This window comes from Pipistrellus hanaki (genome assembly GCF_964339955.1).
Source record: "Pipistrellus hanaki genome assembly, chromosome: 10".
Classification (NCBI taxonomy): domain Eukaryota; kingdom Metazoa; phylum Chordata; class Mammalia; order Chiroptera; family Vespertilionidae; genus Pipistrellus; species Pipistrellus hanaki.
In genome coordinates, this window is record NC_140512.1 from 11588133 (window position 1) to 11606116 (window position 17984).

At 47.9% G+C, this 17984-nt stretch overlaps 2 protein-coding genes across 5 annotated transcripts in view; both read right to left on the bottom strand.

Moving 5' to 3' along the window:
- ZNF398 (zinc finger protein 398) overlaps positions 1–17984 on the bottom strand; it is a 73934-nt gene that overhangs the window by 32289 nt on the left and 23661 nt on the right. The window lies entirely within an intron of this gene.
- ZNF777 (zinc finger protein 777) overlaps positions 10430–17984 on the bottom strand; it is a 32669-nt gene continuing 25114 nt past the window's right edge. For all 3 annotated transcript variants that reach the window (XM_084896853.1, XM_084896851.1, XM_084896852.1), the window contains exon 6: positions 10430–11955. In XM_084896853.1, coding sequence (XP_084752979.1) covers positions 10808–11955 — 1148 coding nt within the window. In that variant the 3' untranslated portion in view covers positions 10430–10807. The remainder of the gene's footprint in view (positions 11956–17984) is intronic.

The window sequence follows — 17984 nt, forward strand, 5'->3', positions numbered from 1 at the left end:
CTAGAAACATCGACCAGCTGCCTCCTGCACACCCCCCACTGGGGGATATGCCCACAACCAAGGTACATGACCTTGACCGGAATCGAACCTGGGACCCTTCAGTCTGCAGGCTAATGTTCTATCCACTGAGCCAAACCAGTTAGAGCTCCCTCCTCTCTTAACCACCCAGACCTTCTTAGTCCTTTTTCTACTTCAAATGTTGTCTTTTTAAAACTTATTCCTTACCTGCGATATAAATGGAAGACAGGCCTAGTAAACAAAATGTGGATCATTTACTCCCCAAAACAAAATAGATGTCAGAATCTAAGAAAACTGAAAATCACAGAGCAGTGTTGGAGGACTCATCCTATTAAATATTAGACCATCTACTGAAACCCAGGACTGAAAACAGCCCCAAGGACAGGACACCTGAAATCTGGAATGGGGAGGTCACCACAGTATATATGCAGATTTAATGAAAAGATAATCACAGCCTGCATGCTTAGCTGTCCCTTCCACGGGCCTGCCGGCATTGCATTTCCTCTCTGATGCCATTACATGTGCATGGTTTTCTCAATGGCATAAAGGCAAGGACTAAAAAATAGAGAGAGCGATTATAGGTGACTTTTGTGGATTTTTTATTTTATTGTTGATGCTATTAAGATGTCTCCCATTTCCTTCCCTTTGCCCCAATTCATACAGCCCATGCCCTGGTGGGCCCTCAGGAGATTCTGGATTTTACCCCAAGAACAATGGGAACCACTATTCTTAGGGCCCTGGCTGATGTTCTCGGTGGTTAGAGCACCTGTCTATGCACAGAAGGGTAACGGGTTCATTTCCTGGTCAAGGAGGAGGCAGCCAACCAACCAGTGAGGATTAACAAAAAAAACCAAAACAAAACAGTCAGGATCGGTTTGGCTCAATGGATAGAGCGTCGGCTTGGGGACTGAAGGGTCCCGGGTTTGATTCCGGTCAAGGGCATGTACCTTGGTTGCGGGCATATCCCCAGTAGGGGGTGTGCAAGAGGCAGCTGATCGATGACTCTCTCTCATCGATGTTTCTTACTATCTCTCTCCCTTCCTCTCTGTACAAAATCAATAAAATATATTTAAAAAACAACAAAACAAAACAAAAAAACCCACACCACACCACAGAACACTATGAGCAAATGTGCATTTTCAAAGGTTTCCTTTGACCCAATGCTCCCAAAGCATTGAGTCAGGCCTCACAATATTGGCCCAGGCCGCCGTATCAATGCCATGGTCAGCCCTCACAAAGAACCAGGTGATTCTGTGTCCTCCCTCTCCCTCAAGGCACCGCCTTCCCAATTATCACCTCTGCCTGCAGGTACCCACTAAAGAACAAGTGTAAACTGGTGGGCCTTCTGGAGTGGGTTTGGCATATATGCATACAAACCCTTTTTAAAAAAGTGTTTAGCCAAAACCGGTTTGGCTCAGTGGTAGAGCGTCAATCTGCGGACTGAAAGGTCCCAGGTTCGATTCCGGTCAAGGGCATGTACGTTGGTTTCGGGCACATCCCCATTAGGGGGTGTGCAAGAGGCAGCTGGTCGATGTTTCTCTCTCATCGACGTTTCTAGCTCTCTAGCTCTCTCCCTTCCTCTCTGTAAAAAATCAATAAAATATATATTTTTAAAAAGAAGTGTTTATACTCTTCTTGCACAGTGCAAGTCCACCTCTTGGACATAACTAGACATATTTGAAAATGTTTCAAGGACCAGAAAAGATGCAGCCCATCACCAGAGCGCCTCTCAAGATGCATCCACCTGCCCATGTTGGAAATGCATCTGCCACTAGCTTAATGGACAGAGAAAGAATTTTATAAGCCCAGACACTAGGGTAAATTCTGGGGCCATCCTCCCTTCTTTGTCCCCGCGCCCCCGGCATTGCCTCTGCACCCCGGTCCTCCGCAGCGGCTTGGCGCCCTCGGGGTGGGGCTCCCTGGCTCCGTCGCTCCCTGAGGGGCCCGGAGCCCTGCCCTTTGTGTGCACACCTCCTGCCCGCAGCCGCACCGATCCCGGGCCCCAGCGGGCCGGCGCGGGAGGAAACCAGAAAACAGGGGCGACTAGCGGGTCTCCGGGTGCAGCGGCCCGGCTCCGGGGTCACCCGCAGGAAGGGCCACGGGACGGCCCTTCCCAGGAGCCCGACGGCGGCCCCGCGCCACCACCGAGAGGCCGGCGTTCCTAGAGCGGCCGCGGCGGCCAGGTGCGGCGCCGGCCTCGGCCTCCGGCTCCGGCCGCCAGGGGGCAGCACGGCCGGCGGCCCCACGTGGCGAGGGCGCCCCCGGCGAGGCCGGAGCAGGCGGTGCCCGTTGCCCGGCCAGGGCGCGCTCCGCAGGGTCTGCCGGTTGGCGAACGGAGGCTCGGGACGAGGAATTCAAATAATTCAAGTCATTAGGAATCAAATTTACATACTACACATACATTTATATTAAAATATAAATCTATTAAAAATACGTAGTGGTTTTTAGGAACCCCAGCCCCCGTCGTCCCGTCGCATCGCCTCCAGCGCCCCTGGGGTGAGACACTGCACGTCCTCAGGTCACAGGTGCTCACGCGGGCCCAGAAGGCGGGGTGCACGGGGTCTCAGACAGGAAAGAGAGGGAGCCAGGAGGCCGACGAGGGAGTCTGAGGACAGGGCGGGGCTGTCCCAGTGGGGACCCGGCTCTGCGGGGCTCCAGGGCCGTCTTCAAGGGATTGGGAGCCTGGGATTGGGAGCGGCCGCTTCCTGGGGGGTCCTGACGCCTCATGCTGTGCCCTTTGTGTACGTATAGCCGCTGCTGCAGGGAGCGGGAGCTCACAGCAGAGCGAGGCGACTTTACCGAGAGAGAGCGCCTGTGCAAACGGACCCGTGACTACGTGACAGCTCACAGCCAGCAGAGGAAGGGTGGGGGTGGGGGGGCGCCTGGATGCCAGGGAGATGCCAACGGCTCCATCTCCCTGCCCCTGGCTCCTTTTCAGGGGGCTGGGTGACCTTCCTTCAAAGGCCCAGCTGTCCAGAGGACTTCTGTCATGGCCGCAGGCACCTTGCGACTGTGGTAAGAGGATTTGGTAGTGATTGGGGGCTCTACCTAATGGCAGAGGAAATAATACAAGACATGCTTATTATATCTTTTAAAGGTTTTGGATTACCTTTAATGAAGAAAGTTATCTGCATCCCAACAGGACAAAGATTTAGGATTTTAACCTGTGTTTTTTTTTCCTGCACTGTTATCTGTGGCTGTTGTGCCCATTCATTTAACATTTACGGGGAACTTTGCAGGGCCAGACCCAGGAGCAAGCAGGGAAACAGGAGCCCGCAGGGCCCTGCGGGGCTGTAACTTGTGTCTGAATCTTCCCTTGCCTTCACAGTGTAGGCGTTTGCTGCAAAAATAACTTTGGGGATCCTTGTAGCTTCTGACAGGGCTTTTCTGGACATCTGTGCTGCCATTCCCCTGCCTTCCAGGGATTCTTGGTAGGTGTCAGCTCGCTAGATTCCTGGATGAGGGTATAGGGACTCCGCACTGTCTGCTGAGACCATCTGCTCAGTCAAGTGGAGGTTATAGAGAGGAGAAATGCAGGTATATCCTTAAAGGAAGAAATAAGCTTAAGAAATCCTGTGTGCTAGCAAAGAATTAAGTAAGCACTGCATGTGTCACTGGATAAATTAAACATGTGGAGTTTGGCTTGAGACTGGGAAAAGTTAAAGCAAGGGAGGAGGGGCAGGGGTTTGAACAACTTCCTCCTCTGAGACCCCTCCGAGCAACCTCCAGGCCCCAGAGAGGGCCAAGCAGATGGGTTTGGCTACCACCCACCCCAATTCCAGCTCCTCTGCCTCCAATTATTTTACATATGTAGCTTCTGAAAATGGTTCTAGTTAAGCAGGGGATTCTGAGGCTAAAAACAACAGCTTGAAAACACACATAAAGCCCAGAAAGTTTGGCTAATCATTAAAAACCTGATAAAGATTTTGTGTCCTAAATCTGAAAAATATACTATGAGAAATTTAGTTTCTATAGGGAGGGGATGAACTCTAAGACTTACTCTAAGTAATCCACTTAATTTCAAAGGTGTGGAGATGGTTAAAAGTCCTCTTATTGGGTGGGAAACAAAATAATTTCTTCTGTTACATTTATGGATGAGAACTGATACCTTCTCCTGGAGAAATAAGGGGATCATTCAATTCTAAGATAAGTTTTTATTGTTTGGAACTCAGAAATCCCTTTAAAGTGAGAAAAAAAACCCAAAAACCTAACAATGGCACTTTCATTGGGAGGGGGGTTAAATTAATTTTGTTATGTGATTATTACCTGCCTGACTTAATCTTTTTGGTAAAATGAACACCCAAGCAAGTTTGTATGCAGTTTATGCTATTCCAAGATTGAAGAAGTGGCAGAGATTTGGGTAAGAAAAACATGTCCATTTCTTCTCACTATGTCTACTTCAAATATACTGGAAGTTGGTGTGATTGGGTCTGGATATTGACTTGCTTTTTTAGTGATACTCTGAAATGTTTGAGATTTAATTTTTTCTAGATTTATTTAAAAATGTATCACAACCTTTGGCTTGGTAAGGTGTCAATACTTCAAGATAAACAAAGGAAACCACTGGGTTAAAATGGGGAAGGAATAATAATAATTTTAGTGGGACATTTGTTATTAAACTGCTCAGTGGGTAACTATACCAACTAACTTACGGCTTTTACTTTTGGACAAAATTAATGTGACATTCAATATGACCATCCATGCAATGAAGATAATAAAGACATACATTTTTTTTTTTATCTTAGAACTTAGAATTTGCATAAATAATTCACATGCAGAAAATTTGATCATGGAATCTTGTGGTTCTTGGATGAAACTTTCAGTAGCAGAAAGATGGTAAATGTCACATTTCATAACCTGTTTAATTTCCTTGATTGAATTTAGCTAAAATCCAACCCATTTCAATCCTTGGAGGGCATAACGTTAGTATTTGTGTATCCTGAAAATAAAGAACTGATTGAATATGGTCCTTTAAAAGGCTGTATAGTTATTTGACTATACTGATCCTAGAAGGAAACAGTTTGATATCCTGAAATTCATTATTTAAATAACATTACTTATGATGGTAATTTTCACTGGTACATTTTGTCATTAAAATGTAACCTTCTGCCGAAACCGGTTTGGCTCAGCGGTAGAGCATTGGTCTGCGGACTGAAATGTCCCGGGTTCGATTCCGGCCAAGGGCATGTACATTGGTTGCGGGCACATCCCCGGTAGGGGGTGTGCAAGAGGCAGCTGGTCTATGTTTCTCTCTCATCGACGTTTCTAGCTCTCTATCTCTCTGCCTTCCTCTCTGTACGAAAATCAATAAAATATATTTTTAAAAAAATGTAACCTTCTAATTCCCTAGGCCTGTGGTCGGCAAACTGCGACTCGAGAGCCACTTGCCCTGGAGTGTGGCTCTTCTACCACGGCCTGGGAGAGACTATTTTGAAGTGGCGTTAGAAGTTTAAATTTAAAAAATTTGGCTCTCAAAAGAAATTTCAATCGTTGTCCTGTTGATATTTGGTTCTGTTGTTAATGAGTTTTCCGACCACTGCCCTAGTTAAGACAGTTGTGGTACTTATGTCTTGCAGTTTGAGTTAGTTTGAGAACTTGGCCATCATTTTATAAAGAGAAGCAGTGCATTTCATTCATGTAATAGTAGGGGAAGGAATGGTGAGAACCCCAAGAGGTAGTGTAAGCCCTAAAGATGAGACTCAGGGTGTGAGTGCTATTTTATTAGGATATGGGTACATTTTCCTTATACAACTCCTTCTCTGAGGGTTAAACAAATGGCGTCTTAAGTCCCAACATTGGAGACAAACACAAAAAGGGAGCCTTTGCCTTAATAGATAGCCTCTTCCCAAAGTTCCTCCGAAAGAGGGGAGATCAGTTTAAAAATGGGGGCTAGCTTGGCGTCCAGCCACATCCATTCTATCCTAGTTAGGTGAGCTGGGTCCCAGTCCCAGTGTTGCTGGACTGGCCAGCCAGTGAGCTATCTGCTTTCAGCCAGGTTTGGTACTTACACAGGTCAGGCAGAGCTGCAAATCAGACAGAAATAGTACTGTCTTGCCTTTTTATTAAAGATCCATGTTGAAGAAATTGGGAGGCAGGCTATAAGAGCACTTAACAGCACATACTTAAACTTAAATATTGGCCAAGTGGCCTCGGGCTAAATGCTTATTCTCTCTGAACTTCATCTGTGAAAGGGGGTACGGATATGATTTCACAGCACTTACTCAGCACAGAGCCTGGAACACGGTAAGAACCAGTGACGATGATTATTATCCCAAATAAACTCAAGGGTAGGGGTGCTTCCTGAAAGTTTTAATGTGATGCCACTCACGATCAGTACTACTTGGTTTAATTTTCTTTCCTCTCTCTTCTTTCTTTTCCTCCCCCCCCCTTCCTCCCTTCCTCTCTTTTTCTTCTTCCTTCTTTTCTTCCCCCCAACCCCCCTTCCCTCTCTCCCTTCCTTCCTTTTAAAAAAAATTTCTTTCAGGCTGGAGTTACCCTTTGTAGAAAACAGAAATAAAAAGGTTAGATTCTGTTATGTTTTAACAAAAATATGTCAAGGAAGCTAACTAAAACTGGCAAATGCAGAATCGATCTTTAAACTTAACTCTAGAGATTCCCACTGTGCCTGGGAGGCAGCAAGAGGCCTTGGCACCAAAACACTTTCCAGAAAGCCGGAGGAGAGGCCTTGGCCTGACTCACCGTTGCCCTGGCAACAGTAGAGCCCAGAGGCCTCTGGCCTTGATTCCTTAATCTGAAGAGCCACGACCACATTGCCTCCGGAAAGGTCCCCACAGACACCTGGCCAGATACAGCTACCCTGACAGGAGGGACAGAGAAATGACAGAGGTGTGGCTCTTTCTGCAAAGACAGCCGCCTACAGTTCCCATGATGGTCTCAGCTCTCCAGACTCCCACAACTTTTGACATATGTGTACCCCTTCTATAATTTTCGTAACGCTGATTACCCCTTGTACTCATGAGAACGTAGAATTAGGCACAGCTAAGCACAGTGCAGTGCATAGTCCCACCAAACTCCGGTGCAACGCGTACCCCCACCAAACTCTTCCTGTACCCCTGGGGGTGCGAGTACCACACTTTGGGAAACAATGGAGAATTAGGCACAGAATCTCCACCAGATCCTAAGTGTGGTCATGGCAGTGGATGGCTTCCCGATCCTCTTGTGTTTCTCCATGAAGGTCAGCACAATGCTTTGCACACATCTATGAATAAAAATGGGGGCTGTGTGACAATGAGCGTCCCTAAGGGGCCAGGCCCTGGCCCTGCAGCATCTGCTGACCCCCATGAGTGACCACACCAGCACAGGCCACCTGCTCCTCGTGGGTCTCAACTTCTCCAGTTGGAAAACCAAAGGCTGGACACCAAGGCCATTTTTGCCTCTAAAAGTTTTATTTTCTTACTACATTCATAATTTTGACAAACATATGATGGCACAGAGCATGTTCTGCTTGATACGTTGTTTTCCTGCATTTTATCTAAGAATAAAATAGAATAATTTTAAAGAGGCGCTGGCTTTCCTTTTTTCAATAATCATTCAGGTCCCAGGGAAAAAAACTTTGTGGCCAAGAACATGGACTTCGGAATAAAAAAAAGACACAGGTTCAAATCCTGGCTCTACCATTTGATTGCTGTGTGACTTGGGCCTATTTAATCTCTCTGAACCTCAAGCTCCTCGCCTATAAAACAAGTAAAATGATGCATACAGCAAATGATGCATTGTTTAGAAGGCAAAGTCTTCTAAAGTAAGATGTGTTCAATAAGTGAAAATTATTCTTTCTGGTACAGAACCCCATGGGGCCAGTGGCAAGTGGCAATTTAGGAATTTGAAAGTCTGTCTTTCTATCGATAATTAAATGAAGGGCACTCTTGGGAAGTTCTATGAAAGAGTACCAGATACCCAGTAAGGAGGGTATTACCCACTGCAAACTCTGGCGTGTGGCTGCAAGGTGAATGGACTCCCCACCTCCCCCCATCTATGACATCATGACCCCGTGTAGTTGCCTGTGTGGTTTGATTTGAGCTTTCTCACATGAAAATAATTTTCCGCTTCTGCCTGCTGGGGAAATTTCCTTTCCAGAGATTCATTCTTTTAAAATACACCGCCAGCCCACCACCTACGTGAACTTGTTTTTATTAAATTAAGCTGGCATTATTAGCTAGAAGTTCATAATAAAATTTTAGCTTCTAGCCAACTTCTATCAAAACTTTAGTAGGGTAAAACTTTAGTAGGTGCCAATGCCTTTGCTTTAGTTATTTAAGTCTCAGCACAATGAAACTTTGTTATCCCCTTTGTTAAACTTTGTTAAACCTGAACAGATGTGGAAGTTGGCATTCTGTTAATGTGTGCAAGTTTATACAACTAAATTGAAATCTACATCTGCTTGACCCCAGAGGCTGTCCACACTTTAGTGGCCGTCTCTGTAGATGTCGGCCTCGGACCACTATGGAACGTATGCCAGGTGGAAAGTGAGAATCGTGGTGGTGTCAAGGTGTCAGGATGAGGAGAGGGACGACTGGAGTACAGGGTGCTGGATGCTTAGAAGGAAGAGGCATGAAGAAGGGGTAAAGCCCCGGACAGGGAGATAGGGACACAGAGATCCCCCAACAGCCCAGTTCCACATAAGAAGTACCGGACTTTGACTATACTGAATCCCAAAACATCATGGTCTTTCACTCGAGTCAGAACATTTCCAGCACTCCTTGGTCCTCAAATTACAGGACTAGTCAATATTTGGAGCAGCAGTGGCCCTCCACTAAATATTTCCAAAACAATCTCTGCTAACACCTCTTCAAGGGTTCAAATACGCTGGTGTTCAAAAGAGCCATTTTCTCAGCCATCCTTCAACATCGTCATGACCCATCCGTTGAATACAGCTGGGTCTCCCATGTCTGACTATGATAGCATTCCTTCTCCAGGTTCAGTCTCTTGCCATCTAGTTGCATCAATGTTCTCTCCTGCTCAGCAGTCTTCAATGATTTCTCATAAAAGGTCAATTCAAACTCCAGTCTTGAAGTCTGAGACCCCTCTGCACCCCAGGTCTACTCCAAGCCAACCTTGTTGACCGTTTTCTCTCCACAAGTTCTCACCCAAATCAATCACTGTTCTCTCATCAATTGGAGCCCACTCCCCATACTTTGGAATACCCCCATCCAAAGCCTTCCTCATTTTCCTCATCTATGGAATCCTCCCCGCCCACAGCTCCACCTCCACAGAGAAGCTTTTCTGACCTCTCCAGCTCCTGTAGGCAGCAGAGCACTGTGTGCTTGGCACTGTTTCCTGCATGTAAGTCCCTGCTTCTGGATGTGATTCCTCTCCAGCTGGTTCCGGAGACCCGAGTTGAGACTGGCCACTTCTCCAGCTCTTTGTGCCAACCCAGCCTCTCCCCTCCTCTGGCTGCCTGCCCTGATGTCCTACCATCCTTTTACAAATGTGCAGTGTAAACAGAGAAGTCATATCCTCCCAAGTATCAGCTTTTGGGCATCACTTCCCCTTTCCGTGCTTCAGTTGATGCCTCTTTACAACGAGAGGAGAGAGGCAGCTATGGTCCTTTCAGACAATAGTGTAGCATCTCCTCCCTCCGCTTCCCCTGAGTCTTGGCCCGCCCCCCCCCCCCCCCCACTCCCAGACTCAGGACTTAGTCTGCCTACTTCTTGTCTCAGGTCAGTCTTCCTGCCTTCAGCGAAGTCTGGCCTCCCCAGTTCTCACGGAGGAGGAGTGGGGCACTCTGCTAGCCTCTGTGAACCGGCCCATGTTACCTGAATTCTCTCTGGGTCACTGCCAAACCCAGGAGCAGAACGAGTCATTTGCTCTGCGTGCAATGGAACATGCATTTTCTCTAGGCCTCGCCGGATGGCAATTGGTAATGGATACTTAATGAAACCTGGGTGCATTCATGCATGTAACCAATCTAGAGAGAGTAGTTTTGGGGCAACAAACAAAAAAAACCTGTTCAAAATGGTGTCTTCTTTTATAGTTTCCCCCACGACTGGCACCCTTTCCCTATGCCTCCCTGCCACCAGCCACACCACCCTCCAGCCATATTTCAGGCTCAGCAGGCTGCTTGGTCCTGAGAGAAGCACCAGCTTTAGCTCTAGGACCATCTTTCCTAGCGCTGTCACTCTTCCTGCCTCCCCCTGAACTCCCACTTGTCCGCTAACATCAGGACTCCAGGAGCTTCTACACTTCCACAGGCCCAGTCACTGTTTCAAGCTCCTTAGCCCTCTCTTCAATTTCATAATCGCTGGGATCTGCGTCCCCTTCACCATCCAACAGAGGGGATTAGCACAAAAAAGGGACTCAAGAGAACTGACAATAGGCATATGATGTCCCTTGGCCACCTTCTCAAACCCTCCCCTTCAAAACCAAACAAAAAACGGCAAACAGGAAACACTCATCTTTTAAAAATTACTCTATTATTATCAAATAGAACCACAGTATCCAAAAGGGAATTATAAAGTTCTATCCCCAGCTAAGTGCCCCTGCACCGCCCCTCCCAGTGGCAGGCGGCCAAATCACTCCCCCCGTGCTGATTGGTTTCATCCATTTTATTGTCAAGGAAATTAACAGCCCGAAGGGGTTCCCCCAGGTCCAAGCTCTCCCCACCCCTGGAGCCCCGGGTAAACACGGCAGCAAGCAACCTGGTCTCAGGACTCTTGTGTCCTTGGGAGGAGGGATGAAAGGAGAGGGGGGCTCAACAGCAAAGGGGCTGGGGACTTCCGGGGGTGCCCTGCCCGCTGAGTTCAGGCTTCTGGGCAGGCAGGCCGGGCGGGGCTCATTCGCCTGTGTGGGTCCGCAGGTGGTACTTGAGCGACTGCTTGTAGCGGAAGCACTTGGCGCAGTGCGTGCAGGGATAGGGCCGCTCGCCCGTGTGGGCGCGCTGGTGCTCCAACAGGTGGTGCTTCTGCGTGAAGCGCTTGCCACACTCTGCGCAGTGGTAGGGCCGCTCGCCCGTGTGGATGCGCCGGTGCTCCAGCAGGTGGTGCTTGCGGATGAAGCTCTTGCCGCACTCGGGACAGGAGTGCGGGCGCTCCCGGGAGTGCACGCGACAGTGGTTGGTGAGCTTGGACTTCTCGCTGAAGCTCTTCTCGCACTCGGGGCACTTGAAGGGCCGCTCGCCCGTGTGAGTCCGCTGGTGGCGCAGCAGGTGAGACGGGCGGCTGAAGCTCTTGCCGCACAGGCTGCAGATGAAGGAGACCTCGTTTTTGCCCGCGTGCACCCGCTGGTGGATGACCAGGCTGATGTGCAGGCGGAAGCTCTTCTTGCACTCCGGGCACGTGTAGGGCCGCTCGCCCGTGTGCGTGATCTGGTGCTTGGTCAGGCTGGACTTGTGGCTGAAGCTGCTGTCGCACTCGGGGCACTTGTAGGGCTTGGGGCCGCCGCCGGGCGACTTGGGGCGTGGCTTGAGCGTGTGCTTGGAAGCGAAGCCCGGCCCACGCTCGGGCGACGCGTAGCCTCCACGGACGCGATGGATGCGCTGGTGCAGCGTGAGCTGCTGCTTGTGCCGGAAGCTGCTGTCGCACTCGGAGCACTGGTAGGGCCCCTCCTTGATGTGGTTGCGCTGGTGGATGATGAGGTTGATCTTCAGCCGGAAGCTCTTGCCGCACTCCATGCAGGTGAAGGGCCGCTCTCCGCGCCGGTTCCGCTGCTGCTGGCCTGAGCTCCGATTGTCGCTCACGTGCCTGTCGCTCACGTGCCGCTCGCCGTGGGGCACGGGCGCCAGCCTCTTCACCGGGTTCCGCGGCAGGGGCGGGGGGCTCTCCTCCCGCTCTGGGGACAGCTCCCCTGGCAGCGGGGTCTGGTACATGCTGGCGCTGTATCTCCCGGACAGCTCCCCGAGGTCCTGCAAGTGCTGAGGCAGCTCGTCCTCCTCCTCCTCCTCCTCTTCCTCCTCCTGTTCCTCGGTTTTGATCACGATCCCCTCTGCTCCAGACACAGGGAGGGAGAGACAGCAAGAAGACATTAGCTGCTAACTAGCGCTGGTAACATGAATCTAGGTAAGCAGCACTCCATCCTCACCAACAAGCATGGCACAAATATTGTCACCCTAATTCCTTCCTTTGGGACAAGGCTTTTCAATGCCCGCCACCTGTGCTCCCCACAGCCACAGGGTTGGATAATTAGCCAAAATACCCATTTGGTTCAGGAATGAGCCCAGAACTTCTCTTGGGGCTTTACATAAGGGCAGCAGGGAAGATCGAGTTGCTGGTGCCCATTTCCCACATTTCTAATCATCAGCAGGAAAGAACACCAGTATGTGATTCCTGTTGAGGGGGCCCCCAGATCCAGGTGCTGAGGTTGGCATACATGTGAACCTACCAGTTATTCAAGCCCATAAACGAATTTTCCATTTAAGCTACTTAAGGATTAGGTTTCTTCCCCCTGTATCTGAAGGGTCTTGACTCATCAAGTTGTCACCGGATCTCCTTTACCTGAACTCAGCTCAGCCACACTGGCTACATCTTTTCTGACTCAACTGGAGATTGCTCCTCAGGTGCCTTAACTCATCCCTGCCCCTCCCCACCCATGTCTCAAAATCATGCCCACTAATTAACACCCAGCTCCAGTCCTCTCTTCTAAAATCTTCCCTGATCATTCCAACCTGCAGCCCTCGGCATGTGTTGGTGCACCTCCCCAGGACTGAGAACTTGGCCTTCCCCTGCAGCATCTCTCCTGCACAGCCAGGCTCTACCAACCCTAAAGCTGGGGTAAGGGGTTTCCTCTGCCTTTCCCACAAGCCCTGGGGTGAGTGCCACAAACACTCGCACTAACGGATGTCCCCCGCTCCCACCGGTCTGGTCCTTTAGGACCTAAATAAGGCTGTGTTCCGGTGGCCCACGAGAATGTAAGTCCTAGAGAAAAGGACTTACATTCTCGTGGACTTACATTCTCCCACTCCAGTGCCTTGTAGTTATTTGGTACTCCCTGAACATGGTTAATGAGGGATTCCATTTTCAATCACACCGACCGATTTTGTGTGGCCCGAGAAAGTCATTCACTTTTCTAATCCGACCTGTGAGATGGAAGATGCAGTAACAGTCTGCATTTATGGAGTTCTTAAAAGCAAACAGAAAACCTTTTCAAAGCACTTCGTACCTATTCTCTTTCCGTATTCACAACACCTTATCCTCATTTCACAGACATGGGGCAACCAAGACTGTAGATATCAAGCTGTGTCCCAAGTAAAGTACAGAAAGTCAGACCCTCCAGAGCTTGCAGTTTGGGAGCCACCTACTCAATCCCCTCAACTGAACAGAGAAATTGAAGCTGCCAGTGTCTGACTGGCAAGGTCTTATGTTACCGTGTTTCCCCGAAAATAAGACATCCTCCGAAAATAAGACCTACTTACAGGTTTCCTTCTGAGTGAAATATAAGGCATCCCCCCCAAAAAAAATAAGGCCCCCTAGGCTAAACATGAAAGATTTGGTTCACTGATTCTGAAAGAAATGGAGTCACAAGAAATTCACCAGGAAATTCAGGAATTGGATTGTTATGATGATGTTCCAAAAGATGATGACATGATTGTCATTGAATAAATGAGTAAATTCTTGATACTGTAGGATTCACAGTTTGTCTGGTTTGTGTTGACAACTACAGTACTACCGTACCATATATAGGTAATAAATTTCCTTTATTTTCATTTAACAATAAATGTGTATCGTATTCTTCTTCATGGAAAAATAAGACATCCCCTGAAAATAAGACCTAGCGCATCTTTGGGAGCAAAAATTAATATAAGACACTGTCTTATTTTCGGGGAAACAGCGTATTAGTGACTGCTAAGCCATAGCACTTTTGACTGCAACTCTGAAGCCAAAAAAATGCAGTGTAATAATCAGAACACAGGTGTGCTGAGCTCCATAAGACAACACTGCCTCAGTACTGTCAGAATTCTTGACAGGAAGTGACCTAGAAGGTCCTAGGAACACAATGCTTGAAAGACAGGGAAGGAGGAAGCAGTTTTCCAGGTTGGTAACTAGTTGCCCTGGTGTTTATCCAGGGTTGTTTGTGAAAGAGAAGGAAGTATAGGCCTTAGAGGATTCAGACTCTCCAACACATTTTATATTTATATGTTTTATTTCAGAGAGGAAGGGAATCTCAATGATTTAGCATCAGAGTTGTTTTTTCTTAATGAAATAAGAATGGAACATCTGGCCCTAAAATTCATGGCTCAAAATCCCAAAAGGACCATTTAGTAATTTTCTAAGGTTCTACTATTATAGAATTAGTGGGGACTTTCAAAGGACAATCTGGAATTTCTATTGTGAAGGTCTAATTTAGCATCTACTCACAATTTGCTTTGTGTCTTTCACTATTCTTTTGTGAAAGATAACATGGTATATTTAAAAGGACTTCTGAAATAGCACGCAGTTATTTAAAAACTAGAGGCCTGGTGCACGGCATTCATGCACTGGTGTATGTGTGTGTGGGGGTGTCCCTTAGTCCAGCCCGTGCTCTCTCGCAGTCCAGGACCCCTCGGAAGATGTCTGACTTCCAGCTTAGGCCCACTTCCGGCAGCAGTGCTAAGGACCCCTAGGGCAGTGTTTCCCAACCTTCTCTCATGATGAGAATCACCTGGTGGAGTTGTTAAAACACAGATTCCTGAATCCCAACTAAGAAGTGCTAAACTAGGATTTTTGGGAACATATAGGTAAAATTGTATACTTAACTAGTGCTCTAAGACAGATGTTATATACAGAGCACTAAGTTAGGTATGCAATTTTACCTATATGTTCTCAAAAATCCTAGTTTAGCACTTCTTAGTTGGGATTCAGGAATCTGTGTTTTAACAACTCCACCAGGTGATTCTCATCATGAGAGAAGGTTGGGAAACACTGCCCTAGGGGATATCTGACTGCGGGCTGCAGGGAGTGGGCCTAAGCCAGAAGTCAGACATCCCCAGAGGGGTCCTTAGCTCAATACTTCCCCTGTGGGAGGGTACTGACCACCAGGGGGTCAGCTCCTGCGCTGAACGTCTGCCCCCTGGTGGTCAGTGTGTGTCATAGCAACCATTCTTTTCATGGATCAACCAATTTACATATTAGCCTTTTATGGGGAGAGCTGCTCAGCCAGAAGCCAGGCTCACGGCTGGCAAGTGCAGTGGCAGGAGCCTCTCCCACCTCCACAGCAGCACTAAGCCAGCAGTTGGACATCCCCCAATGGCTTCTGCACTGTGAGAGGCTGCAGGCCAAGCTGAGGGATTCCCCCCCAAGTGCATGAATTTTGTGCACCAGGCCTCCAGCATAGGATAAGGAGCTAGCCCTGGCTGGTGTGGCTCAGTTGGTTGGAGTATTTTCTTATACACCAAAAGGTTGCAGATTCGATTCCTGGTCAGGACACATACCTGGGTAGCAGGTTTGATCTCCAATTGTATGTAAGGCAACCAATCAATTTTTCTCTTTCACATTGATGTTGCTCTCTTTTTCTCTCCTTCCCCCTCCCTCTCCCTCTCTCTACAATTAAAAGTATATATATACACATATATACACATATACCTTTGGGTGAGGATAATAAAAAATGTTTAAAAAATAAAAATAAGGAACTAAATCCACATTTTTTTTAACTAAGGATGTCCACATTTTATTAGGTGCAAAAAGGCAAACTGCAGAGGAATCATCTACAGATAAAATAAAAGAACTTTTAAAAATCAACATAATACTTTAAAAAACCTAACTAAAAAGCCCTGGCCAGGTAGCTCAGTTTGTTAGTGTCATCCAATATGCCAAGGTTATGGGTTTGATCTCCAGTCAGAGTACATATAAGAAGCAACCAATGGCATGAATAAAGGAACAACAAATCAATGTTTCTCTCTCTCTTTCTCTAACTCAATAAATCAAAATTGGAAAATAAGTAAATAGAAAATGGATGTGGACATATTTCTAAATATAAAGAATATGTAAACTGCTATGATGGTTGACTTTCACACATAATCAAATTACCCAAACCCAAGTGAGTTCTACCAAAAATTCAAGGAATGTACTTAGTTCCTATCTTATACATTACTTTCAGAATATAGAGAAAAGAGCAAAAGCTTTCCAGATCATTTGTTAAGTCTACTACAATGTTTCCAATTCAGATGAGGATGATTCAAGAAAACTTCAGGTTCATTTTATTTATAAATGTAGTTATAAAGCTCCTGTCTAAATAGCTAACTAGGTCTAGTAATGTGTTTAAGAAAGACACCATCACGATCAGGTAGGGCTTCTTCTTAGGAATGCATGGATGGTTGGTTCAGCATCAGAAAATGACCACAAAAATGTCCTGGATGAGGCTGTGCAAGCCCACTTCTCTACTGTTCTCCTTGGACTCACAAGTTTGCAGAATGGTGAATTTTATAATTAAACAAAAATGATGCCTAGATTCTACTACAAAAAGCACAGTCAGTTGTTTTAAAACACATGCTCTTGCCCAGCCAGTGTCGCTGAGTGGTTGAGTGTCTACCTATGAACCAGCAGTTCTCAGTTCCATTCCCATTTAGGGTACATGCCCAGGTTGCGGGCTTGACCTCCTCTAGGGGGCATGCAGGAGGCAGCCAATCAATGATTCTCATCATTGATGATTCTCTCTCTCCCTTCCTCTCTGAAGTAAAATATCCTATATAATAAAAGGCTAATATGCAAATTGAACAAACAAATGGCAGACCAACCAGTCGCTATGACATGCACTGACCACCAGGGGGCAGATGCTCAATGCAGGAGCTGCTCCCTGGAGTCTGCCTCAGAGCCAGATGCCGAGCTCACAGCTAGTGAACACAGCAGTGGTGGTGGGAGCCTCTCTTGCCTCCGCGGCAGTTGGACATACCCCCAGGGCTCCTGGATTGTGAGAGGGTGCAAACTGGGCTGAGGGACCCCCCCACCGCACCAAGTGCATGAATTTCATAGGTGGACATCCCCCAGGGCTCCCCGACTGCAAGAGGGTACAGGCTGAGCTGAGGGAACCCTGTGCACTGGGCCTCTAGTCTATATATATATATAAAACCTAAGTGACCAAATGACCAGTCAACCAGTCGCTAGGATATGCACTGACCACCAGGGGACAGACACTCAATGTAGGAGCTGCCCCTTGGTGGTCAGTGTGCTCCCACAGTGGGAGCGCTGCTCAGCTGACGGAAGGGTGCCAGACGCCAGGCTCACGCCTGACAAGCGCAGCTGCGGCAGCGCAAGCCTCTCCCGCCTTTGGCAGCGCCGCTGGCAGCAGCATGTGCAGCGGGGCCAGGATGAGTGGGGCAGCTCCTCCCCAGCTGCTTGCCGCTTCACGCACTACTACATCCCTCAAGGGATGTCCGACTGCCAGTGTTGGCCTGATCCCCACAGCCAGGCCTCCTGCGGGGATCGGGCCGAAATCAGCAGTCTGACATCCCCTGAGGGGTCCCAGATTGTGAGAGGGTGCAGGCCAGGCTGGGGGACCCCACCAGTGCATGAATCCATGCACCAAACCTCTAGTGTGTGTGTGTGTGTGTGTGTGTGTGTGTGTGTGTAATGTGCTCTGACCTTAGCCAGTTTGGTTCCGTTTTTAGAGCGTCAGTCCTTGGACTGAAGGGTCCTGGGCATGTGCAGAAGGCAGCCAATTGATGTGTCTCTCTCACATAATTATTTCTTTCTCTTCCCCTTCCTTACACTCTCTCTAAAAATCAGTGAAAAAAAAGATTTTGAGGTGAGGATTAACAAAACAAAATAAAAAGGTGCTTTCCAAGGGTTGAAATTTTCAAGTTAGGTGAGAGATGTAGTGTGACATAAAACAATCAAGGACATGTCAGCACAGGGAAGTTTCAGCTTTGCCACTATCTCGGGCAATTCATTTGACCTTCTCCTGCCTGTAGAGGGAGGGATCCTGCCTGACCTAGTATTTGGCTTTAACACCTCTTCCCTCGCCCAGAGACAGATGCTCATAAACCCTGAGGCAGGAAGCATGTACCTGATGTTGTGCTTGGTTTCTGTCAACCTGTCAAACCA